This window comes from Mustela lutreola, chromosome 8 (assembly GCF_030435805.1).
Source record: "Mustela lutreola isolate mMusLut2 chromosome 8, mMusLut2.pri, whole genome shotgun sequence".
Classification (NCBI taxonomy): Eukaryota; Metazoa; Chordata; class Mammalia; order Carnivora; family Mustelidae; genus Mustela; species Mustela lutreola.
Genome location: NC_081297.1, coordinates 28187016 through 28213649, shown reverse-complemented (window position 1 = coordinate 28213649; position 26634 = coordinate 28187016). Strand labels below are relative to the sequence as shown.

General features: G+C 41.8%; 1 protein-coding gene across 5 annotated transcripts in view; it reads left to right on the top strand.

Annotated features, from left to right (window-relative positions):
• CAMK1D (calcium/calmodulin dependent protein kinase ID) overlaps positions 1-26634 on the top strand; it is a 435921-nt gene that overhangs the window by 248406 nt on the left and 160881 nt on the right. For 4 of the 5 annotated variants that reach the window (XM_059184140.1, XM_059184137.1, XM_059184139.1 and 1 more), the window contains one exon: positions 17367-17441. In XM_059184140.1, the coding sequence (XP_059040123.1) occupies positions 17367-17441 (75 nt within the window). Of the gene's footprint in view, positions 1-7078; positions 7150-17366; positions 17442-26634 lie in introns of those variants that run through there. The other variant, XM_059184141.1, reaches the window with a different exon arrangement.

The following is a 26634-nucleotide window of genomic DNA, read 5'->3' as shown; positions in this document are numbered from 1 at the left end:
ACTCCACCTCCTTACTGCAAGATCCTAGAACTGCCAGTCTTCATTCCCTCAAGTAGAGCCTGCCACCCCCTAACGCTCCTGAAATCTAGCAGCACCCATCCACGCAGGGCCTTCGACTGCCTTCTGCTTTTGCACCAGCAGACTGGGAAGTAATCCTGACTCAGGCTTGTGTGTGCTTTTCAGGAGGCACACGCTTTGCTCCTTCCTCCACACACGCCCTTCTTCTTTCTGTCTCTTTGCCCCTCAAGTGTTCTTGGCACCCTTTCCCTGTGATAAATCATTCTGCCAGGTTCTCTGCCTGCAGAGTAGATTACACAGTGTTCCCCAGCCTCTGTGAGTACCTCCAATCCTGTAGACCCAACCCTGTGAGCTTGAGGACAGTGGCCTCCAAACTGTGTATGTGTATGTTTGCATATGCATGTGCGTGTGCATGTGTGTAATGATTTCTCCCCTTACCATCCTACCTGTCCCTACTATTGCATTGCTAGTTTCTCCCTCATTTCTTAAAAAAAAAAAAAAAAAAAATTGTATTTATTTGTTCCTCCCTGGGGAAGCACATGGTATGCCATTCATAGGGTATGACAGCGGGCACCTGGATGGCTCAGTTGGGTAAGCATCGACCTTTGGTTCTGGTCATGATCTCAGGGTCCAGGGATTGAGCCCCATGTCATTGGGCTCCTTGCTCTATGGGGTGTCTGCTTCTCCCTCTCCCTCTGCCTCTCCTGCTGCTTGTGCACGCTCTCTCTCTCTCTCTCTCTCAAATAAACAAATTATCTTAAAAAGAAAAACAAGAGGGCAGTTTCTTCCTGATTTAAAAAAAAAAAACCAACTCTAAAGAGGCCAAAGATTGTGGAAGAAAAAATACATTAGTATCTTCAGGAATGACTTTCTGAGCGGCAGGACTTCCTTTTGTGTCTGAAAGTATATTCATAGTATTCTTCTGGGATGAAGTGATTCGCTTCACTTCCCCATTGTTTACTAGATTGGTTTCCTGTCTCCTTCCCTTTTCCCCCCTGTTTTGTTTTCTTTCCATCTTCATTTGTTCGTAGCAAAACCCTTTTAAAAAGTAAATTCTTACTTAGAACCCCCAAACATAAACAGGTCAGAGGTGTTGTATTTTATCCGAGTGAATTTCTTAGTTTAGTTTTGGAATAACCTCACTACGAATCCTGTCAGCGAGGACACGTGCGAACATGGCAGCGTTCTCTGTTCTCTGCTCTCTGCTGCGGTTTCACATCTGGTATCTGTTACCCCTGGGCCTGTGCAGTTAGTGCTGTTTCACTGCAGTTTCTAAAATGTTTATTGAGAACCTGGAGGCTCCAGGGGAAACCAGATTGAAAAGCACCAGCCAAAAGTGACCTCAGTGAAGTCTAGCCGTTGCACGAATACACTCTGGTGCTTGGAGGTAAAATCTCTCTGTGCCTTGATCTGAAAATAAAAGCAGGATCACCTCAGATGCCCCCGGCGGCTTGTGAATGATCCGAGCTTGGCCCAGCCCTCCCCGCTCTGTGGTTCACCAGCTGTGAACACATTGGCTGCTCTGCTGTGTGGCCACTGCCATCCTCCCCTTACTGGCTACCTTGGTGTCATCTGCAAGGATAATCCACGTGGCTGTATCTCTCCCATCCCCCCCCCCCCATCCCTCATGGTGCAATTGCTGTCCTTAATTCCCTTGGCAATTACGGGAAGAGACAGCTGGGTGATCTGGCAACTGGTTTATTCACGATCATCAATTAGGACTATCATTCCTGAGAATTTGCACATAGCCCTGGAGCTCACCCTGGGAAGTTTCTTAGGAACTAACGTCCCTTGGGTTTTTATAATCTTTTATGAGTAGGACATAATAAAACTATAAATTCTGAACTGCCTCAGCATTTAACATCCATCTCCCATAAAACTGTAAGCTGGAAAGGTGATGTGTATATCATAGACCTTTTAAAAAACCATCGACAAAGCAAAACATGCTGTTCTTCCTAATCGTGACTCCAATTTTAGTGATGAAGAGACGGCTCTTGCTTTTTCGAGGAAGAAGGCAGAGTCGCCTTTACTAGCTACACTCACAGAGATGATCTCTGTGTTTTTAAAATGCATATGATGGGGCACCTGGGTGGCTCAGTCTGTTGGGCTTCCAACTCTTGGTTTTGGCTCAGGTCATGATCTCAAGTCATAGGATCAAGCCCCGCGTGGGGCTCTGTGCTCAGCAGGGAGTCTGCCTGAAAATTCTCTCCCTCTGCCTCTTCCCCCCCTTGCGTGCATGCTCTCTCTCTCTCTAAAATAAGGTAAATCTTTAAAAAAGTAAAAAATAAAATGTGTATATTGTACATAACCAACCACAGACACTTTTAGGAATTTCCAAAGTGTGAGTACTTGGAGAAAGTGGTGTTTTCTATTTGAATGCACCTGATTTTGTGAAGCCAGGGTCTGATATGAAGAGATTATGTGACAGCATTAATTACTGATGGGAAAAAGCTGACGAATGCTCAATTCACTATTATCTCTGAACATGGGTACTTTCATAGAAGAGCAAGGAATGCTTTACTGTACACGTTCAACCCTTCAGAAGTCTGAATATGGATACTAGATGGTTGTATCTAGTATGTTTGTATGTATGTATCTAGTATGCATGGAAGACTTCCCTCCTTTTCTATTTTGCTTCTTCCTCTTTCCCACCCCATCTTTTTCTTTTCCAGTTTGCTTCTTACCATGTGATTAAATAGCATGGTATGCTAGCAGGCTTAGTGAGATGCTCACCGGGCCTCAGATGCTTTGTTATCTGGAGCAGGCAGAGGCAGAGGTGCAATGGGTGGCACCCCTGGGTCCCCATGTCAGCAAGAAGGTCTGTGCCTGTGTTGGGACCATGCCTTGGAGCCTGCTAGGTAGGGCACCTATGGTCTCGGCATGGTCCTGGGTTCGAGTGGAGAGATCCAGGATCCTCACTGTGGGGATCGGCTTGGGGAAAGCATGGGGCTTTCATGCTAGGGAAGAAAAAAGGGAATGATGCATCCCCCCAAGATTCCAGCACATCGTTTTGGTCCTTGTTCATTTTTGCTCATATAAATCCTAAGGTTCAGAGCCGTAAGCATCTAAAATGCCTCTTGAATCCCAGCCCAGAGTCTTCCGTCTGGGATGCAGACTGTGTGTCATGAAGCTGCAGAGAGGTGTCCAGGCCCGAGAAGCTTGCTTACATGTCAGAAGAATTGCGTATGGGTGTGGCTTCTGAATTTGCATTATCATCGGCAGTGACCTCGGAACACCTTGGCACGCTGCATTTTCACATCAGCGGACCTAGTAAATCAAAGTTACACAGTCTCATCTCTGTTCTGAGACAGGAGAGCCCCTTGACATTCTTCAAGACTCCAGACCCCCAGTCTCATGTTGAAACATCTAGAAAATACAGATTTCCCTTTGACAAAAGGTTCCCAAAAATCAGGAGAAAGAAATGACAACATTCCCTTAAATGTCTTAGTGTTAGTGATTGAGAAATATCAGAAACCAATGTTACAGTTAACTGGGTGATTTGCTTGTTTTTTGTATTCTTTTCCCAAGAGTGCTAACAATGTGTTGGCCAAGTAGACTTGAACCTTTATCCTCAGGACACCTTGCCTTTAAATTGGACCCATTGTGAAGTAAATGTATTCAGCCCAGAAAATCTGAAATGGACACGAAGACTGTGGTATGAGCATCTCCCAGATATGTAGTGGGCAATTCTTGTGTAGCACGCCAAGGTTTTTATTGCTAACTCGGTAATTTGCCATTGGGTCTCAAATTTTGCATCCGAATCTCTTGGGAGGCTTACAAAATCCTGATCCATGTCCTAGGTCTCTGGGGGTGGACCTGGGTGTGGACCTGGGGGTCAGTATGTTTTCAAACTTCTCAGGTAATTTGAACATACAGCCGATTTTGAGACCCAATGTAACTTCTCCTGGCTGCTAATAGGAGTAGGAAAGAAGCATAAAGTCAATCCTTTTAACCTAACCTTTCTTTCTTTCTTTCTTTCTTTCTTTCTTTCTTTCCAGTCAGGTATCCAGCTTTTGAGTGTCTTTGGTGTGTAAGACTTTAGGAAGGCCAGGATTCCTAATTCTATTCATTCATTTATTCATTCTTCAGAACATTTATGGAATGCTAGTATATGCCAAGCACTGGGCTTTGCACACTGATTTGGATGGACCTAACTTATTTCTCTTTTGGATTAAAGTCCACCAGACCTCAGCCAGGTCTTCTGGAGCTATTCTAGACACAAGCAAATTAGTTGGCCATTTCTTTCTTGCTCTGTGGCATTGTAGAGGCTGGCTATGGAAGCAGGGAAAGGAGGTCTTCTCCATGGAAGTGGCTTCCTATCTCAAGACATTCGATTCCAGGTCTAACTGACAAGCTTAACCCATGCAGAAAAGGCTGTTGAAGCATGTGTTGTCATCCACGCTTCTGAGCTGCTAACACTCTCCTAGAGAACCCCGAATATTGGTTTAAATTCAAGCTTTGGGGGCCCCTACATACTTCAGTACACTCTGCCTCATTGTAATTTTAAATTCATTGATTGTTAGAGAGGACCTCAGAGAGGATCCCGTTTGACAAGCTAACTTCTAGATGAGAAAGCTGAGACCCTGGAAAGTGACATGACCAGTGTTACATCCCCTAGGGACAGAGCCACCCTCCCAGACAGGGTGCCATTACAGATTCCCACCCTGCCAGGTGTCAGGGAATGCTGGCCGGGCCCCCCTACCCTGTGTATTCTACATTGTGCTAAGGCCTCCTAAGATGCATTTTTTAAAAAAACATCATCAGCTGCACACAAGGGTTTTAATTGTTGTTTGTTTATCTGTTTGTTTGTTTGTTTTTAAGAATTCAAAGCAAAACTTAGTTCACAATGAGACTTATCACATGTGGTACTTACTCTTTAACAAGAACAACAACAACAAAACTGCCTTGCATGCTTAAGATGTAGTCTTTGCTCCTTAGTCTCCCATTGATTACAGCACCATCTGCTGGCAGCAAATGGAGATGATTTGAAGCTTTGGATTTTGGTCTTTACTGACGGGGCCTGTATTCTTTTCTATTTTCTTTTCTTTTTTTTTTTTTTTTTAAATGATTTATTTATTCATTTTATTCGAGAGAGAGAGAGAGAGAGAGAGAGCGAGCGTGCACACGAGTGTGGGGGATGAGCAGAGGGAGAAAATCCCTGGTAGACTCCGAGGTGAATGTAGAGCCCGACGCTGGGCTCCATCCCAGGACCCCAAGATCATGACCTGAGCCAAAACTGAGGATCCGCCACTCAGCCAACTGAGCCATTCAGGTGCCCCGACCTATATTCTTAATAGGCAACATCTCTCTCTGTATATAGTATATGTACTTGTGTATATATATCATATTTTACCTCTAAGCAGGCGTGTGTTTCTATTGATAGATAATGAGACCACATACTTTAATATTCATTTAACAGATGAGGAAATCAAGTTGGAAAGTATCTAATGACCTGTCTAAAATCCTGCAGTTAGATGTTTCAGAACTGAAACCCAACCCATTCTCTTGATTTCTTGAGTGTTAGACTAATTCATATCTATTTCTTTGTGTCCAGCATTCTGGATATATTTTGGTGTACCAGGTGTTAATGATTTTGATCAACAACTTTTTAAAAAGTACCTCTTTGTAAAAATCTGGCAGTAGAGCAGTATGGCAACCCTTTCTCTGCTTGGGTTCCTTGAGAGGAGCGAGCCCTAATGCCCTAAGGCATTCGTGCTGTATACTGAGCTAACTTTCTGTCCTATGCAACTGGCATGGTCCCTTCCTTGGGAGAACTGAGAAAATAGTTACTTGAATCATTTTTCTCTGTTTTTTTTGGGGGGGGGGGGTTCAGATGAAGAACTCCATTTCAGAAAAACTGCAAGGTGAAAATCCTCCTCCTACCAGCACACTTTTTGAGGTATTAATTACTGGTTCAACATGTATCCTTCCAGACTTTCTTTCTCTGCATATAAAACCATCTAAATATGTGCACGCATGCACATGCGAATGGGTGGATACAATGGAGTGCAACAACTAAGTGACAAAAGAACCGGGTTGGCCCAGAAGAGAGGGGATCCGTCCTATAAGAGGTGACCAATAGAAAAGGGTTCTCAGGGGATGATCAGAGTCTCGGAGGATGTGTGATTTGATGAGAAGATACGAGACGGGTGAGCATACCTATGTGGTCAGAGAAGAAGGTGTGAACAGGTGTGCGAGAGCTGCCTGGGGGCCAGGAAAGTTTTGATACGGGGCAATGGCTGAAGATGGGAGGGGCAGGTGAGGACCAAGCAATGGGGACCTTCAAGTCATGTCGAGTCATTTGGAATTTATCGTGGCCTGCGAGGAGCTTTGGAAGGATTTCAAGCCAAGAAGTTTGATCACTTCTGTTTTGTGGACTGATGGCTCAGGAGACAGCATGCAAGAGCAAGGGAGGGAGGGAGAACAATTAAGTAGTTATAAACTAGGAGTGATCATCTATAAAATAGGAATAATAATGCCAACTTCATGGAGTTGTTGTGAGAAGGAAATGAGGTAACATCTGTGAATGTGCCTGTTAAGTTATAAAAAGGAAAGGTATTATTTTTTAATACCATCTGGCAAATATTTCAACTATACCACTTTCCCTTGTGACTGACTGGATCCTGATTTTCTCAGCATTATTTCCTGTACCACTTAAAACTGGGGGAGGGGTGGAGATCATCTGACCCAGGAAAGGAGGAAATGGTTTGCTTTATTTCCCAAACGCATAGTGTTTGCTTAGACAAACAAGAGTGTTTGCCAAGACATCAGAATATATGAATGTCGTTGAGGCAATTTGCCATGCCAGAGAACCACAGCATCTTTCTTTGTGAATAACAATTAAATTTTCCAGATGGTTAAGAACAATGTGGCAGATAGTGAAAGAGCTAGTCCTTTGCCGTCTTTGTCTGAAAGAGGGGATTGGATTTCACCTGAGCAGTGCCTTTTCCTGACTGGTCAATTAACGGGGAAGTGTTGAGAGAGGAGGGCAGGAAGTCAGTCCCAGCTCTTGATGTGATGTCTGTCTCGAGTCCTTGCAGGGAGATCAGGTCCTCCCACCTTCCCCTCTGTAGTCATGGGTCATCACCTTGTCTCCTGTTCATCTCTTATCCTCCAGTTTCATCTAAATAGGTAAGCGACATTCCCAATGACCACACAAAGGAAAGATGTTTTGTTTCCTTTTCCTTCTTCTGATAATTCTCGTAATACTCATAATCTCCACAATCTCCCCCTCCAGATCAATGAGCCATGATAGGCTGAGAGAAAGTGAAATATGCTGAACGCCCCTTTCTTTCCTCTTCCGTTTTTTTTTCTAACATTCCTTGTTTTACATGGAGTTCAGAATTTGGGGATCCTTGAACTGTGGAGAATTAACTGGAGGGAGAAACGGCATGGCTGTTTCAAAGAGGCATGTGTGTTCAATAGAGTGCCTGTTCTCTGGGTCCTGATGTTCCCTCCAGCTTGGGGGCTTTGGAACGGGGCCGACTTGTGTGTTTGGTACGATTTGTTGCATGAATTAACTTTAAAATGTTTTTCTGGCTCTTTCTGGGGATTTCTTGCTTGGCTGTCAGTTACCGTGCACACTGGCGTCTGCATCAGTGCCATATATGCTATGTTCCCGTTCAGCCTCTCTCTCTCCTTCCCCTCTCCTCCAGCCTGAGCCCACTTTCCTCTATTCAGCTCATCCGTCTTTTATTGGGAATTATGGAGACTTTAGCATAGATTCCTGTGTAAACCATCTACCTTCTGTACACAGATGTATCAGCTGAAGTTTACTTTGGTTTTTGTAGATGGTAAGTGATAAAAATTAAGAGAAGTTATTTTCATCATCTAAAGTTGTTTTTAGTGACATTGTTCCTTTGAAATATGAACATTTTAGAGAGTTCCGTTGCTTGGGGATAAACATTCCTTATGCATGAAGGTCCTCTTGGCCATATTTTAGAAAGACTGAATGCTGAACTACAGGATTTAGCTATATAAGCTATGCAAGGTTAATGGCACCTTGGTTTTCCATTTGCTTGTAGCTGACATCCCTGCCTCTTCTCTCTGTCCATTTCATTCTTCCTTTTGATGACACTGGCAGATTCCAGCTGATGAAAGGCCCTTTCTTTCTTTTTAAAAAATATTTATGTATTTATTAGAGAGAGACAGAGAGAATACAAGCATGTGAGTTAGGGGAGGGGCAGAGGAAGAGAATCTTTAAGCAGATTCCCTACTGGGTGCAGAGCCCAACGGGGCTTCATCCCACGACCCATGAGATCGTGACTTGAACCAAAACCAAGGGTCAGTCACTCAATGACTGGGACATCCAGGCACCCCTAGGCCCTTTCTAACTGTGATGTCTGGGCTCCTAACTACTCCTTCTGCTTCTGAATATCTCTTCCTCTGGTTCACTTTGACCCACTGGGATTTCATCTGTCGGAATATTTATAACAAAGTATCTTGAGAACTTCCACTAGATTTCAGGATAGTTCAAATCTCTGCACTCCCAGACATAGATATTATATCGTTAGCTGTGAAATTTAACACCCTGACTTTTGGAGTCATGATTTCATACAAATAACTGAATTTATGTGCACTCCTCTATATTCTCATTATAACCCAGTTAACAGAAAGTAATAGTATAAATACTTTAACATGGGCTTGGGAGTTAGATTCTTAGCAATTCTAATTCCCAGTTGTGTGACCTTGGAATACATACTTCGTGTCTTAGAGTCTTACTTTTCCTCTTTTATAAGTGGGAGGAATAATAGACTGAACTAAGTTTTTCCATTTAACTCTCTTCTGTGTAGGGAAAACCCCAGTTCTTCCCTATTGTGTGTTTCCTCCCTATGCATCTTCTTTTTTTACTTACACAGAACACTGCAGAAGTCCACTCCTGGCCACTAAGTATGTGTGGGTTCCCCCCTGTCCCCATCAAGCAATTCTTGGACACCATCCGGGTGTCCTACAGTTTAACTCAGTTCTAACCCCATCTTCCAGAGGTAGAGTGAGATCCCACAGGCTAAGGGCTCAGTCCCTCAGCGCTGCCTCCAGCACACCAACACACTTGAGATGCCAGTTGCAAGCCCAGGTTGTCATTTGTGTTTCTGACCAACCAGCTTGAGAGTGGAGGTTTCAATGACTTCCTCCTCAAGTTCGATTAATTTGCTAGAGTGGTTCACAGAACTCAGAGAGCAGTTTACCAGTTTATTAAGGGATATGGGAAAGGACACAGATGAACAGCCAGATGAAGAGATACACAGGGTAAGGTCTGGGAGTAGCCCAAGCATAGAACCTTCTGTCTTTATGGGTTTGGGGGTGTCACCCTCCTGGTATGGCTATGTTTGCCCACCTGGAAGCTCTCTGAACCCTGTACTTTGGAGGTATCATGAAAGTTTCGTCATGTAGGTACTATGGATCACTAAATGTTTTTAAGCCCTTCTCTTCTCTCCAGAAAAGTGGGGGTCAGGATGAAAATTCTAATCATGACTTGGGTTTTCCAGTGACCAGCCCTCACCAAGGACCCATCCAGGAACCCACTCAGATAGTTTCATTAGAACAGATAATAGGCACTCTTATCACCCAGAAATTTATAAGTTTTAGAAACCCTGTGTCAGGGATGGGGTCAAAGACCAAATATTAGAACAAGAGATGCTTCTAGTGTTCTTATCACTTAGGAAATTACAAGGATTTCAGGAGCTCTGCCAGTAACCAGGGGCAGAGACCAATATATATTTTCTATTATCTCATGGAGAGCTGCTTCATAGGATTGAAAAATAATGAAAACAACATAACAACATAATGAAAAATACTTAGTATGGTCTTGATACATACAGGCACATCTCATTTTTCATGGAGCCCAACACAGGGCTTGAACTCACAACTCTGGGTCAGGAGTGACATACTCAATGGACTAAGCCACCATGGTGTCCCAGGGCATACCTCATTTTATTACTTTTTCAATCATTGTGTTTTCTGTTTGTTTCTTGTTAACAAAATTGAAGGCTTATGGCAACTGTGTATTGAGAAAGTCTACCAGTATAATTTTTTCCAACAGCATTTGCTCACTTCATGTCTCTGTGTCATATTTTGGTAATTCTGCAGTATTTCGATCTTTTTCATTATTATTTTATTTGTTATAGTGATCTGTGATCAGTACTCTTTGTTGTTACTATTGTAATTGTTTCGGCACCACAAATCACACCAAACAAGACGGCAAACTTCATCATTGTGTGTGTTCTGATAGCTATGCTCTTGACTTGCCCTTCCCCCACCTCTCTCCTTCTCCTTGGGCCTTCCTATCCCATGAGACACAGTAGTATAGAAGTTAGGTCAATTAATAATCATAGAATGGCCTCTAAGGTTTCAAATGAAAAGAAGAATCACACATGTCTCACTGTAAATCAAAAGCTAGAAATGATTAAACTCAGTCAGGAAGTGAAGCCAGAAGCCGAGATAGTCTGAAAGCTAGGTCTCTTGGGCCAAACAATTAGGCAAGTTGCAAATGGAAAGTAAAAGTTCCCGAATGAAATTAAAGGTGCTACTCCAGTGAACACGTAACTGCTAAGAAAGCAAAAGAGACTAATTGTTGATGTGGGGAGAGGTTTAGTGGTTTGGATAGAAGAATAAGCCAGCCAAGCCAGCCACAACATTCCCTTAAGCCAAAGCCTCATGCAGAGCAGGGTCCTGACTCTCTTCATTTCTGGGAAGGCCGAGAGAGTTGAGGAACCTGCAGAAGAAAAGTCTGAGGTTAGTAAAGGTTGTGTCGTGACACTTAATGAGAGAGGTCATCTCCATAACATCAAAGCACAAGGGGAAGCCACAAGAGCAGGTGTAGAAGCCACAGCAATTCTCCAGAAGATCCCACTGAGATAATTAATGAAGGAGGTTATACTACACAATAGATTTTCAATGGGGATGAAGTAGCCTTCTATTGGAAGAAGATACCATCTAGGACAGTCATAGCTAGAGAGGACAAATCAGTGCCCCGCTTCAAAGCTTCAAAGGACAGGCTAACTCTCTTGTTAGGGGCCAGTGCAACTCGTGACTTTAGCATGAAGCCAGCACTCCCTTACCATTCCAAAAATCTAGAGCCTTTAAGAAGTACCCTGAATCTACTCTGTGTTCTTTCGGTGGAACAACAAAGCCTGGATGACAGCATATTTGTTTATAACATGGTGTATGAAATATTTTAATCCTGCTCTTACGACCTGCCCAAAGGATTCCTTTCAAAATGTGACTGCCCATTGACTATGCTCCTGGTCACCCCAGAGCTCTGACGGTGATGTCCGATGAGATGAATGGTGTTTTCATGCTTGTTAATGTAACATCCTTCCTGCAGTCCTGGGATCAAGGAGTCATTTTGATTTTGAAGTCTTGTTATTTAAGAAAACATTTTTTAAGGCTATAGCTGCCATAAATAGTGATTCCTCTGATGGATTTGGACAAAGTAAATGGGAAGCCTTCTGGAAAGGATTCACCATTCTAAATGCCATGAAGAACATTCCTGATTGTGGGAAGAGGTCGAAGTATCAACATGAACAGGAGTTTGGCAGAAGTGATTTTAACTGTCTTGAGTAATTTTGAGGGGCTCAAGATATTGGTGAAAGAGGTCACTGCAGATATGGTGGAAATAGCAAGAGAACCAGAATCTGAAGTGAAGCCTGAAGATGTGCCTGAATCACATCAATTTTAAGATAAAATTTTCACGGATGAGGATTTGCTTCTTATGGGTGAGCAGTTTGTTCCTTGAGTTGGAATCGACTCCTAGTGAACATGCTGTGAGGATTATTGAATGACGACAAAGGATTGAGAATATTCTATGAACCTAGTTGGTAAAGCAACAGCAACAACAACAGCAAAGTTTGAGAAGACTGATTCCACTTTCAAAAGAAGTTCTGCCCTGGGTAAAATGCTATCAAACAGCTTCACATGCTACGGAGAAATTGTCCATGAGAGGAAGAGTCAATCACAGCAAACTTCTTTGTTGTTTTATTTTAAGAAATTACCACAGTGAACCCAGCCTTCAGTAAACTCCACCCTGATCAGTCAGCAGCCATTAATATTGAGTTGAGACCCTGGACCAGCAAAAAGTTTATGACTTGCTGAAAGCTCAGACTATGGTTAGCATTTTTTAGCAATCACGTGTTTTTTAAGTAAACTCTGGGCCCAACATGGGGCTTGAACTCACCACCCTAAGGTAAAATTTGCACGCTTTACTGACTGAGCCAGCCAGGCACCCCAGCAATAAAGTATATATTTTTTAAACTAATGTATGTACATTGTCTTTTTAGACATAATGCTATTGCATACTTACTGAATTGCAATATAGTATCAACTTAACTTTTATGTATATTGGGAAACCAAAAAAATTCATTTGACTTTTTTTGTTGTGATATTCACTATGTCATGGCGGTCTGGAACTGAACCAGCAATGTGTCTGTGGTGTGCCTATCGTTAACATTCAGTAAATGATACATATAAAATAGCGATCTAAATAGGGCCTCCAGAAATTGTAATATTAATTCGTCCCTAGAGTTCAATGTCTCACACCCCTGAAGACTAAGGAAATTGCATTTATCACAAAAGAGTCACAGTTGAAATGCTTGAGAAAAGAATATAAGAGATGTTGGCAAATTTTCCAAACATAAAACAGGTAGGGTGTGAGATGTATAGATCAGGAAGTTTGACTTCATTGCGTAACACAATTCTGGAACTGTAAATTAAGCAGATGGTTTGTGATCCTTTAGTAAAGACTGTAGTGGTTGCTAGGAGCCACCATGGGTTTACTAAGAACAAATCTTCCCAAACGTTCCATTTCCCTTTTAAATAGTATTATGTAGTGTGTAAAACTGAGGAGTGCCATTTCAGCAAGGAATCTAATTGTCTCCTTATGGATAAGACGGTAAAATATGGGCTCGATGATGGTCCTGCTGGGTTCACAGCTTGAAAGTAGTGGAAGCCAGCTGACTCGTGTCGTGGTTATCTTGATGGGGGTCTCTGGTATAACACCAGGGGGCAGCTCTGATGAGTAACCTTCCCATTTCAGACTTGAGGAATTTGGATGAAGACATATGGGTTGAGGGGCACTCAGGTGCCTCAGTCAGTTAAGTCTCCGACTCTTGATTTTAGCTCAAGTAATGATCTCAAGGTTGTGAGGTCTAGTTCTATATCAAGCTCTGCTGGATGTGGAGCCTGCTTTAAGACTCTTTCTCTCCCTCCCTCTCTGCCCTTCCCCACTCGCACATGCGCATTCTCCTGCTCGCTCTCTCTCCAAAAAAAAAAAAAAAAAAAAAAAAAAAAGACATATGGGATGGATGTATACCAACAAAATATGTAAAGGGCCCAAAGTTGGGAGAGACAGTAAATATAATAGATGGGAGAATAAAAATTCAAAATAGTCTTAATCATCTGAAGCACCACATGGAACCCCAGAAAATTGAATTTAGTGAAGCTAAAGGTGAAGACTTGAAGCTCAAAAGGTCAAGACTGAATAAGAAAGGAGATCTTTTTCAGTAGAAGTTCAGGTAAAACTGATCTGGTCATTTAATTGACCCAACACTTGATATCCATCCATCCATCCATCCATCCATCCATCCATCCCTTCATTCAACAAATGTGTGTTGCGAGTATTTACCACCTTTGCACTTTTCTTGGCATCAGGGGAATGGTAGTGAACAAAAGAGTTAAAAATCCCCACCTCCATGGAACTTACATTCTTGAGATACCAACAGTTGAGCAACTGCTTTTAAAATAAAATGAACCTAATATTAGGCTTTATTTGCAAAAGTATAACATCAGTTCACGATGGTGAATAGTTCACCTCTCTTATTTAATACCCTATTCTTGGTGCTATAATTTACACCAGGATCACTGCTCTCAGTTCTGGACCAATGAGTGGCAACAGTGGAATGAGAGGAATAGAAACCCCAGTGGAGGAGGACTGGTCGACCAGAAGGAGCGAACGCTAAGCTGACGCTGTATCCCTCCAGTGTTTGCGGGAGTAGGAGAAGAGGCTGTCAGCGTGTTATCAGTCACTCCCAGGAGTCACCACTCATTACAAGGAGGCTGATTCCTGGTACATATGCGAAAGGCTGGCTTTGGCTGGGTGGTGTCCTTGCTGTAGCTGGAAGGCCACCTGGGTGAGCTCCACGAGGGCTGACCTAGCGCTCTTGGGACTCCTGGTGCAGTGCCTGGTACGCGGGGAATGCCCAGACGTGTGTGGGGGGATGTTCCTCTGACGCTTGTGGAGACAACCTAGGTGCCCTGTGCTAAAACTTGAAACTCAGTTTTTGTATATCTTAAAAGAGTGTGAGGGTGGAATAATGTACCTAGGAACAGCTGTTGGGGGCCAGAATGTTTTCTTCTATGGCGTTTTAACATCCACAAGTTAAGTTAAACCACTTTTCTTAAGACACATTGCAGAGGCCATGTGAGGATTTCTCTGTGGTTTCTGCAGTCTGCTTGTTCAGGCATCATTCATCCAGCACGATGCCCATCATATTCTGAGACCTTTGCTTGTACTTCTGGCTCATCGTGGGTCTTGTTTTTTTCTGAACTTCACAGCAATGCTACAGGAGTTTAGCATTTAATATTTTCCTAAATTCTGCGTGGGTCTCTCCATCTTTGGAAGGCAAAATCTTATTTTGTATGTTTCTAGTATTCTTCCAGAAACAGAGCTGAAACTCAGTAAATGACATTTGAATGACTGCTTGATTTATTAGTTGAGGGGGGAGAGTCAGAAGCAGTATCTTTCCAGCCATTGCAAGGACTCATGTAAGAATGGCAGGTTAAGTAGACTTTAATTTTTCTATCCCTTGCATCCAAAGAAGGGATTATGTTCCTCATTTATTAGAGTCTCCTACTTTGGTGGGGCAAGTGCTTTGCACAGAAATGATTTGTATATAGTTGAATCTGTGTTAATGGCTGTACTCCAGGGCTGGAATAACCTTCTTGGCTCAACCTCTGGGGGTGGGCGGGGGGGAAGGTAGGTACAAATCTCAAAGCTCAGTCTAGAGGCCATTGACTGTGATTCATGTACCCAGCATGGCCAGATTTAGCGCATGAAAGTGCGGGATGCTCAGACTCGTTTGAATGTCAGAGAAATTCCCTGCAATATTCAGGATGTACTTACACTGAGAAAAGTATTTGTTTATCTAGAATTAAACATAACTAGGTGCCCTGCATTGTAACTGGCAACCCTTCAAGTAAACCCCACTCTTTCTTATCACCCCATAAGTCTAAGCTTTTCGTGAACCCCCAAATTAACCTCACTGAAAGAAAATGTTTGTGCCCCTGGGAATGATACTAAGTGAAAATTTTTAAAAATTAAAAAACTGGGAATTTCCATATGCTCTATACTTTTTGTGGTCATAATTCTTTCAGGATATCCAATAATGATCATTCCAGAAACATCTAGGATCTCAGCAGTCCTAACTTAATTTGTCATGGTTTCCTTGGTAGCATAGTTTACTTGGTTCCTCTGATATACTATTATTATATTATCTGTATAATATTATTATGGAAATTATTTATATAGTTTGGATATTGTTTTGCTCAGGTAGCAAAGTAACCACAACTAACAAGTAAATATTAGGCTGTAGCTCTGTGGACAGGAGTCAGATGAAAAGTGAATTTCATGTCATCTGTCATCTCTGCTCCTACGAACTCCCGCTAATCAGAACACCTCTGACTAATCAGAGCTGTAGAAATCAGAATAAAACACTGCCGCCCTCAGTTACATCTTTTGTTCGCTTTTCTCATTAGCTAGGAGGGAAGATCATATTCTGATTTGTTCCACCTTATAAACTTCTGTTTGAGGGAAAGACAGCTCACACTTTGAAAAATTGCCTCCATTTCCCCCTAAGTAAATAATGATTCTTTTTTTTCTTTTTTTTTTTTTTAAAGATTTTATTTATTTATTTGACAGAGAGAGATCACAAGTAGAGAGGCAGGCAGAGAGAGAGGGGGAAGCAGGCTCCCGGCTGAGCAGAGAGAACCCGATGCTGGGCTCCATCACAAAACCCTGAGACCATGACCGAGCAGAGGCTTCAACCCACTGAGCCACCCAGGTGCCCCAATGATTCTTGCTCTTGAGTAGGGACAGCCTTTAAATATCATTCATTCATTGAGCCAATATTTATTAAGCAGATGGATGCTAGGAATGAGGGGAAATGAAATAAGACATAGTCCCTGCTTTCCAGGCATGGGGGAGGGGGCAAGGGAATCTGCATATGAAATGCTTGCTTTTGTATGGTTCAGCAGTTATGTCCATGAGAGGCTGGTGGTAAGAGTTCATTAGCTCCTAGAGTAATGAAATGATTCTTCTTGCAAATGCTTTAAAATAAATAGTGTGCCTTATATTCTGAACAAAAGCTACTCTTAATGGCTAATTCCCAGGGCCTGGTGTTAGGCTGTTTCCCTCTTTCTTAGCTCTGGAGTCAGGACTTTGCCACTTGACTCAGACCAGAAGTATCAGCATCCCCTGGGAACTTGTTAGAAATACAAATGCTCAGGCCTGCCCCAGCCCGCACTGGATCCAAATGGGGAGGGCAGCCCAGAATCCATGTCAACGTGCATGAACACTGAAGCTTAAAAAGCAGGGGTTGACTACCGGATTGTGACTACCAGATTGTGCATAGAGATCATCTCAGGATCTTACTGAACCAGCTCCTGGGCTCTGTCCCCCAGGGATTCTGGATCTGTTTGACCAGGGTAGGGCCTGAGAATCTGCATTTCTAACAAGCTCCCGGGAGGTGCTGGTGCTGTGTCTGGGAACCACACTTTGGTTGGAATCAGTCTAGTTGGCTTGGGGTCTTGGGTTGACCTTTGGCGGTGGTGGTAACTAGAACCCCGATGAGGGGGGTCAGTCTGGTCTTCCTCTGCCTGGACTGGAGTCATGGACGTGACAAGGAAGCTATTCCCTGGAAGGGACAGTCTGCAAGGGGGCTGGGCTTGGTGAGCAGATGGTGACCTTGCCTGTTCACTGGGAGGGCCACTGTGGTACTCCAAAGGAGGGAGCAATGACATTGTCCATGGGGCTCAGCTGTTGAGTTGGGCCCTGAAAGGTCTAAGAGGATTTTTACCGAGTTGGCCCATGGCTGGGATCCACCTGAATGAATGCAGGGACAACAGCTAACCTGGGGATGCCATGGGAGGAAGTATGGCACCTCAGGAAGAGCCGGAGAGCCATGTTGGGACATAGGTCTAGAAGGCAATTTGGGGACAAGCTTGTGCAGAGTCTCAAAGGTCATCTTAAGGAGTTTGGATTCTGTCTTAGAACTTTCTGCTCTAAGGACATTTTAAAGAAGTTTTCATGCCTCATTATACTCACTCTTCTGTTTGTGTGTGCTTTTTTTCTCTTTCAGGATTAAGCATGAAAACATTGTCGCCCTGGAGGACATTTACGAAAGCCCCAATCACTTGTACTTGGTCATGCAGCTGTAAGTACCCCCTTTGCCTGAGGAGTGTGGAGGGGGTCTGGGGGGTGGGGATCGAAAACTCAAAGAAGAGGGTGCCGGCTGGTGAAGGAAGCTGAGGTAGCAGGCCAGGTGAGCAGTGGGAGTGGGAGCAGTGACCCGGGAGATGCGGTTGCCCTTCCCGTTGGCGGGCCAGCCACGGGAGTCTGTGGGCCTCGTCGGGTCTGTTTCTGTAGCTGCTGCTCTGGACCAATGATCGCTCGTCCCCACCATAGAGCTCCCTGCTGCCACTGCAGGGCGCCTCCCCTCAGAGGTCTCTTTCGCTTTTTCACGCTCGAGCTCCAAATGTTGCTTCCTGAAAACACTTCCGTGGGCCCACTGCGAGGGACACAGCCTTCCCGTCTCTAGGAGAAACACCCACCTTGTCTTCATTTCGAGGGATGCTGGGGGAGGGCAGCAGATGGTGGCTGTGGGCTCTGTCCTTCCAGCTGCTCTGTCGGCACAGAAACGCACATGGCACTGAACTAGAACTCGTGCCAGGCGTGAGACAAGTCTAGTTGGGTCAGACCATGACACCGTCTCCCCCAGCAGATGACTTCTGCATTCCAGTAACACCAGAGATTACCAGAAGAGGGAGGAAATAAGCTGAATATTCAGGTGGAACCTTGACCCGAACATGTAAGACACATGTAAATGTAACACATAAAGTGGTAAATGAAACGAGCCTGCCCTCCCCACTAGTAGGTTTTTGTTTTTGCTTTTCATGAGCTTTTTTGTAGGACATTATAGAACATTTTTGTACAAACATTTAAAAAAAGTATCTAGACTAGAAGCATGTGGATGATTTTTCTCTGTCAAGTGACCATCCTAGGTAGTGACCAATGTAGGAAAATGTTGGGGTTCAAAGACAACAGCCAAGAAGGAATTCTGGAGATGTCTTCAGGGCAGAGATGTGGTTTTATTAAAGCACTGGATAGGACCCCTGGGCAGACCCAGAGCTGCCTGGGTTGTGATAGGTGACCCATTATATACTTTTAAGCTGGGAGGAGGGGTTAGGGACCTCACAAGCCTCCAGGTTATTTTGGAAACAAGGATTCCAGGACCCTGATGGGGCTGGCTATTGTTAGAAAAAGCTCATTTATGACTGTTTAGTAGAAACTCAGTCGTGAGACTCTTCAGATGTATATTGGGGTCTCATAGGCTTGGAGAATGATTGCCAACATGTACCTTGGTCGGGAGATGGTAGACACAAGGAAGTTTCCAAAGGAATTTTTATATGTTAAAGTAGACTTCCAGGATTCTGGGGGGTCGGGCTAAGATTACCTCTTGGACTAAGCAAAATATTAAGATTCAGGCAGCCGAGTTCCTCGAGGAAGGTCACTCCCTGTTCTAAGGACGTGTCAGTGGGCTAGAAGTAGTAAGGAAGTATAATATTTTTTTTTCTTTTGCCTTCGTTTCCCACATCAGTGACCAGTTTTATAGCTTTGGGTGTTAGTGTCACCCGTAAGACTGATGGTTTAAGAAGATTAGACTGCTGGTTCTCATTGATTACCTAAATGCTATCTTTCCTGATTTCTTGCTATACTGTTTAATAATTTGTCACACTCTGGTTCCTCCTGAGAGCAGTAGTTCTCCCTAAAATTTGGGATGCTCCCTAGAAGCTCACATGACTTTGTTTTATACAGTGTTAAAAAAACAAAATTCAACCAAGTAAATATGAAGATCTAGTTGGCTTTATTAAATGATTCACGAGTTGGGCGGGCCTCCCATCTAGCAAGCAGAGAGCTCTGCAGAGCTAACAAGAAAGAAAGGTTTTTAAAGGCAAAGAGAGAAAATTGAAAAAGGGGAAAAAAAAGCAATTTATTAGCAAGAAATGCATTGTTTAGTCAGGGTTGCCCTCCTAAAGGGAAAAGAAGGGGTTTATCGGTAAATTTCTTCATATTGACCAGGAAATTCTATATTGACTGATTAAAAATTATATTCCTGGGGGATTGAAACTGCCATTAGGTTATTTATTAAGTCTTGGTTTATTGACTTGGGGCCTTAATCTAGGTGGTGCTATTTGGGGGTTGTGGTTTTCCTTTTAACAATAGAGTCTCCTCTCAAAGAAGCAGCTGAACCACTTTCTCAGCAAATGCTGACTTCCCTGTAGGAACAATATGACATTTTAATGACAAGAAAAAGCCCCACGGAATGTCAGCAGAATATTTAAATATGTGTTTTTATTGGTGATGTAAAAAAAAAAAGCATTAGTATTGGAATTCAGGCTGTCCGTATTCACTTGCTTTAAGTTCTCTGTTTATGGATGTGTCGCTAAATAAGTCAGTTGAAATCACCCCCGTTACGTAAATCTCAGCTCTTGCCTCTTACGAGCTGGGTGAATTTGGGCCTCTCTGAGTATCAGTTTCCTTAATGGAAAGAAAGAATAATATTGACATCTTCATCATCATAATATTTACATTAGAAGGTTATAGTGATTTCTGAATGGGAAAAATGTATAAAAAATAAAAATGCATTCAAACTGAAGAGTGCCATAAATAGCAGGTTCTCAATACAGACTGTTTCTTTATGGACATCTGTCTCATTTCATTAGTGTCTCTGCAGATGGTCTTTCGTTTTGTGAGATGAAGTTCAAGTAGATTTAAATTCTAACTTTCTAAGCAACTTGATTGTGTCCTTACCAGAAGCAGTTTATATAAAGTAAGGTCAGCATGAGAACATAAAAGTGTCTGGAATGGAACGAACCTGGGGACAAAGTCTGGAAGTCTTCTTGGGGCACAGCTGTCCCCATCCCTTTCCTGAGTTTTTCTATCAGAGATTTATTTCTTTTTCACAGTTATCCTGAAATGTCCTCACATTCGCTCAGAATTTGTAATAATCCAGAGGAGTTGGGCTAGAATTAACTCTTGGGTTACCATATGAGGTTTGTGAGGCAAGTTAGTTACAGAATCCAGATCTACAGGCAAGGAACATTTAAAATGTTTAAGGAGAACACGATTTACATGTACCCTTGAGAAGTTTAGGGGCACTATTTACACAAACATTGGATTTGCTAATTTCCAGCTGTTAACTTGCGTATAAATTCTTTCTCCATTAGTTCTCATTCCTTTTTTTTTTTTTTTTAAAAATCAGCTTTGTCGAGGTATAATTTACATCCAATTAAATGCCCCCATTTGAAGTGAACAGTTCAGTGATGAATGTGAGAGCGAATCATACTGGCCAAATCACCACCATGATCAAAACCAGAAAATTTCCATCACCCCAGAGATCCCTTTTGTCCTTTGATGTGCTCCCTTCCTTACCAATGACCCTGGAGGCAACTACTCAGAGGCATTAGAGATGATTTTGCATTTTCTAAAATATGATGTAAATGGAATTATACAGTGGTACACTTCATGTCTCTGGCTTATTTCACTCATCATATTTCCTGACGTTAATTAGTGTGATGGTACAATCAGTAGTTCATTCTTTTTCACTGCTGAGTAGTATTCCATTGTTACAACTAGTCCACATTTTATCCATGTGCTGTTGCTGGACATTTGGATTATTTCCAGTTTGGGGGCCATTATGAACAAAGCTGCTATGAACATTCATGGAGAGCCTTGCTGTGGATGAAGAGCTTGGAGCAGAATGAGTGGGCCATGGAGTAGGGATTAGGTTGAACTTTCTAAGAAACTGTTAGTTTTCCGAAGTGGTTTTACCATTTTACGTTTTTGTCTACAGTGTATGTAAGTTCTTCTTACTGTACATTCCTATCAACACTTCAGACTTGTGTTTTCAATTTTACCCATTTTAATGGGTATATACTTGTATCTCACAGTAGTTTTAATTTGCATTTCCCTGCTGATAATTGATGGTCATTACCTTTTTATATCCTGATGGGCTTTTGGCATATCTTTGGTAAAGTGTCTCTTCAGATCTTTTGCTCGCTTTTTATTGGATTGTTTATCATCATATTATTGGGTCAGTAGTGTTCTTTATTCTATGTTTTGTCAGATACATGTAATATGAATTTTTCTCCCATTGCTTTTTTTGTTTTCTTCATAGAGCTTTAAAAAAAAAAAAAAAAAAAAAAAACTAGCTTTCCTGAAATGTAATCCACATGCCATAGAATTCATGCAGTTAAAGTGTACAGTTCAGTGGTTTTTGTTTTAGTCACGGGGTTGAACAGCGATCACACAGTCTAATTTTAGAACACTTTATGTTCTAAAAGAGGACAACCGAAAGAGATCCATACCCATCAGCAGTGACTCGCAGTTCTTCCCTCCCCGCCCTCTTACTTACTGTTCCCATGCATTTGTCTGTTCTCGATCATATGATGTGTGGTCTTTGGTGACTGTCTTCTTTCATGTGGCTCAGTGTTTTCAGGATTTACCCATGTTGTAGCATGTGTTGATACTGCATTCCTTCTTAGGGCCAAATAATACCCCATTATATGGATATATCCCGTTTTACTTATCCATTCATTGGTTGATGGACATTTAGGTAGTTTTTACTTTTCAGCTACTAATGATAAGAATGTTAGACATTTCCATGTGCAAAGTTTTGTGTGACCATATGTTTTCATTTCCTTTGGGTGTATACTGAGGAGTGGAACAGTTGGGTCAAAGGGTAACTTGATGTTGAACATTTTGAGGAACTTCTGATCTGTGTTCCAAAGAGGCTGCCCCATTTTACGATCTCACGAGCAGTATATCAGGATCACAGTGTCTCCACACCCTCTCCAGGACTCATTTATTATTTGTCTTTCTGTTGATAGCCATTCTTGTGGGTGTGAAGCGATGTCTCATCTCAGTTTTGACTTACCTTTCCCTGTTGACTAATGTACATCATCTTTTCACATGCTTATTGTATCTGTTCAAAGAAATATCTATTCAAATACCTTATGCATTTGTAAATTGGGTTGTTTGCCTTTTTTTTTTTTTTGAGCTGTAAGACTTCTATATATATTCTAGTATAAGTCCCTTCTTAGAGATACATTAGAATATTTTCTCTTTTTCTGTGGGTTGTCCTTTTACTTTCTCAGTGGTGTTCTCAAAGTTTTTAATCTTGATATAGATCAGCTCATTTTTTCTTTTGTCACTTATGCTTTTGGTGTCATACCCAAGAAACCAATACCTAATTCTTCATGGCGCCTTTTAAATAAGAAAAGTTTTAGTGGTGATAAAGTTCAACTCATCACTTTGTTTATTTTCTCTTATGGTTTGTGCTTTTAAAGTCTTGTATGAGAAGTCTTTGCCTACTCTAAGTTTGCAAATGTTCTTTTCTTCTAGAAGTTGTGTAGTTTTAGTTTTTCCATTTAGGTCTATTGTGAGATAAACTTCAAGTTAATTTTAATATATGGTATGAGATAAGGATGACATTCTTGTATTTTTCCATTGGGTTATCCAATATTCAGCACCATTCCTTAAAAAGACTTTTCTTTTCTCAATTCCTTGCCTTGGTACCTGTGTCAAAAACCAGTTGACCATATAAGGCTGATTTAATTTCTGAACTCATTCTGTTCCATTACTCTATATATCTGTCTTTTGTCAATACCATACCATCTCATGTACTGTAGCTTTCTCAATAGGTCTTGAATCAGGTATCATAATCCTCTAACTTTGCTATTATTTTCTTTAAATTGCTTTGGGTATTCTAGGGGTGCCTGGGTGGCTTAGGCAGTTAAGCATCTGACTTGATTTCAGCTCAGGTCATGATTTCAGGGTCATGGGATAGAGCCCCAGGCTCAGTGCTCAGTGGGGAGTCTGCTTCTCTTTCTCTGTGTCTTTCTCTGAAATCAATAAATCTTTTTAAAAAAATTGCTTTGGGTATTCTAGATTGTTTGCATTTTCATATGAACGTCAGAATCAGTTTATCTATCTATCTGGCAGAAAGGCTTCTGGGAATTTGTTTAGGATTGCATTGGATCTGTGTATTAGTTTGCAGCCAACTGACAACTTTAAAAAAATCAAACATTTCAACCCATAAACATGGTCAAACCCTTATTTACTTAGATCTCTCATTTTTTTTAAACGTTCTATAGTTTCAGGGTGTAAGTCTTCTATTTCTTTATTTAATGTATTCTGTCTTTTTTTAACTGACTTGATCTGATTGATTTTGTTTCTAAGTCCTTGGGGAGTGTCTAGAATGCAACATTTGGGGGGGACTTATTTCACAACATTTGTGCTGGGGAGGTTTTTGGTTTCCTAGGAAACATCATCTTGGGCACTGATGCTTAGATGGAACAGGAGATACTCAACACCCTAATTTTATTACTTAGCTAATTGCTATTTCAATTCTGAGTACTGTAGCATATTTGTTCCTTTGCTGCTACGGCAGAAGACACTTCATTGTTTATGGTGTCTATATTTATGATTTTATTTGTGTTTTTGGAAAATGATCTTCTTTTCTAGAACACTAATTTTTGGACCATTCTTCTTTAGATAGTATGAGGTCAGGATGACATTGAGATAAATTACAGATAAAAAGTCCGTTTGTTTACATTTTATTCCTCACTTGACTTTGGTTATGGAATATCAGCCCATATATTTAGAGATGATAAAGGACACCCCTCAATCCCTCCCCTCTGATGTCTATACCAGCGTAGGATGTAAGATATACTTCAGGCTGGTATAATTGAAAGGATAGATCAGAATGACTAATTTTTTCCTAAAAAATATTATATTCTCTATTGAGTTATGTCATATTTAAAGTAAGACTTAAATTTCTATATATGGGTCACTCCTGAATTTCTATCATCAGCCTGGACTCTTCCCCTGAAACCATGCATGTATATCTAACTTTCTGCTCAAGAGTCCCACTTGGCTGTGTAATAAGCATCACTCACTTACCAGATCCAAAATAAACTCCTGAATTTTACACAAAATCTGCTTCTCCTGCTGTTTAGCTCATCTTAGCAAATGGCAACTCTCTTATAAGTCGCTCAGGCCAAAAGCCATAGTCAGCCTTGACTCATCTTTAGCATTTCTGTCCCACAATCCTTAACCATGGACAAATCCCATGGTCCCTGCTTAGGACCATTGACAATCTAACCACTGTCCTGTCACCTCCACAGCTACCACCCTGATTCAAGCCACCATCGTCTGTAAAACTTAGCTCTCTCCCCACAACCTTTACCACTGCACCATTCTTTCTTAGCAGATCAGCCAGACTTTGGAAACTCCCATTTGCTCCCCATCTCAGGGTAAAAGACCATGTCCTTAGAACAACCTTCAGGGCACTGTGTGTCCTGCACCCCAGGTCACCCCTCTGACCTCATCTTCCCCTTCCCTCTTGTGACCTCATTCACCTGCAGCCATGTTGGCCTCCTTGCTGGTCCTCAAAGATGTGAAGCCTGCACCACTGTGGGCCTTTGTCCTTGTGTACTCTCTGTGTGGAATGCTTTCCCTTTGAGAACTTCATCCTTGCCTGGAATGAGGGAAATAATCAAAGTTTTGCCAGGAAGCACCTTCTCATTGAGATTTCCCCCAGATCCCCTGTATGAGATAGCTACCCCCACCACCTCTCACCATGCTCACACTCATTCCCTGTCCCCCTCCCCAACTTGATCTTTCTCTTTAGCACTTGTCACCCTTGAAAACTTCTCTCATCTTTTTGTTCTCTGCTAGAACAGTGCTTGCATGGTATGGTAGGCATTTAATACGTATTTGTAATGGAACAAATATATATTATATTATATATATAACATAATATAATTATATTAATGAAATATAATTACATGTAAAAAGGGATAATGATTAACATGTATTCACTCATTTAATCCTTACAAAAAACTTAGGAGACACTTAAAAAATATTTTATTTATTTATTTGAGAGAGCGAGAGAGTGAGAGAGAGAGAGAGCACATGTGAGGAGGGAGCAGAAGGAAAGGGAAAAGCAGACTCCTTGCTGAGCAGGGAGCCCAATGCAGGGCTCCATCCCAGGGCCCTGGGTTCATGAGTTGAACTGAAGGCACTTAACCAACTGTGTCCCCCAGACCTCCCAGGAGCCACTTTTATCCCAAATTTACAAGAAGGAGTTGAGCAGAGAGATTGGATCTTTTACTCAAGCCAGCAAGTGACCTAGAAAATGCACTTAGCCAACATAATACCATCCACTGCTGATATTTTCTAGGAAAAATATCTTGTAGTTAATACTAATGTGAATAGTTTTGGTTTACTAGGAAAAAATTATTATTTATGATTCAAGAAGTATTTTAAAAACAGAGATAACTAGAAAGTACCCTGTATTTTGTTATGGTTTGCGAGGGGAAGAAGTTTACTAAATAATATCACAGGAAATCACTAAACTAATCTCAACATACACAGCAAGGATCATGTTTCTTTCTTAAATAATTTTGTTGATTAATGAAGGAATAGATGAGCATGTTTTACCCAATATTATATGTGTCATTATGTATATTCCACATAAGATACAAATATTTCTAATATTTTATTTCATGATAGTATTAAGGAATCTAGAATTTACTTGCTGAGTTTGAAACACTAATAATTCAATACACTTTCTATAAAAAATTTTAGATTCATGCGTAGTCTAAGACATGGAAATGTATGTAGCTTCAAGAGAAAAATATGGTTAATCTACTCCATTGGAGTCTGTGTGAGGCTGTTTGTACCATTCCCTGTTTGTGGGGGTTGCCAGTGTTAGCTTCATGTGGATATTGTATTCATAATTCATACAGTGTGTTCCCAGAAACACTTGTACTTAGAACACAAATTATTACTCCCAATAGAAGTCTTTTAAGTAGCCAAGCATAATAATGAAGACAAAAGTGATTCTGCCTATGCCACCTTAATTTATTTACATATAAATTCACAAAATCTTCTCTTTGTTCACATCAGACACTAATTGAGAACCTAGAGACTAGTGACTTCTGTTTAGTATTGGGAGGGTGGGAATGGGTTGGAGGCACGGCTGGTCTCTCAAGTGGTTTTCTTTGTGGAGGAGCCATCATGACACAACTGCTGCACCCTTGGGGATTGTGCAGGGACTCTGGGTCACAGGGAAAGCTGTGTGGAGGAGATAACCTTGGGTAGAGGATGATTAGGACAAGCCAGATGGTTATGCTGGTTGTAGGTGGGGTGTGGGGTATGTTCCAGGCTGAAGAGCTGATACAGGGAGAAGTATTAAGGAGCTGGGATAGGACATGAGGGGCTTAGCCTGTGTGGGGGCCCAGTATTTGAAGGGGTCTGGTCTGTGAAGGGTCCGGACTCTA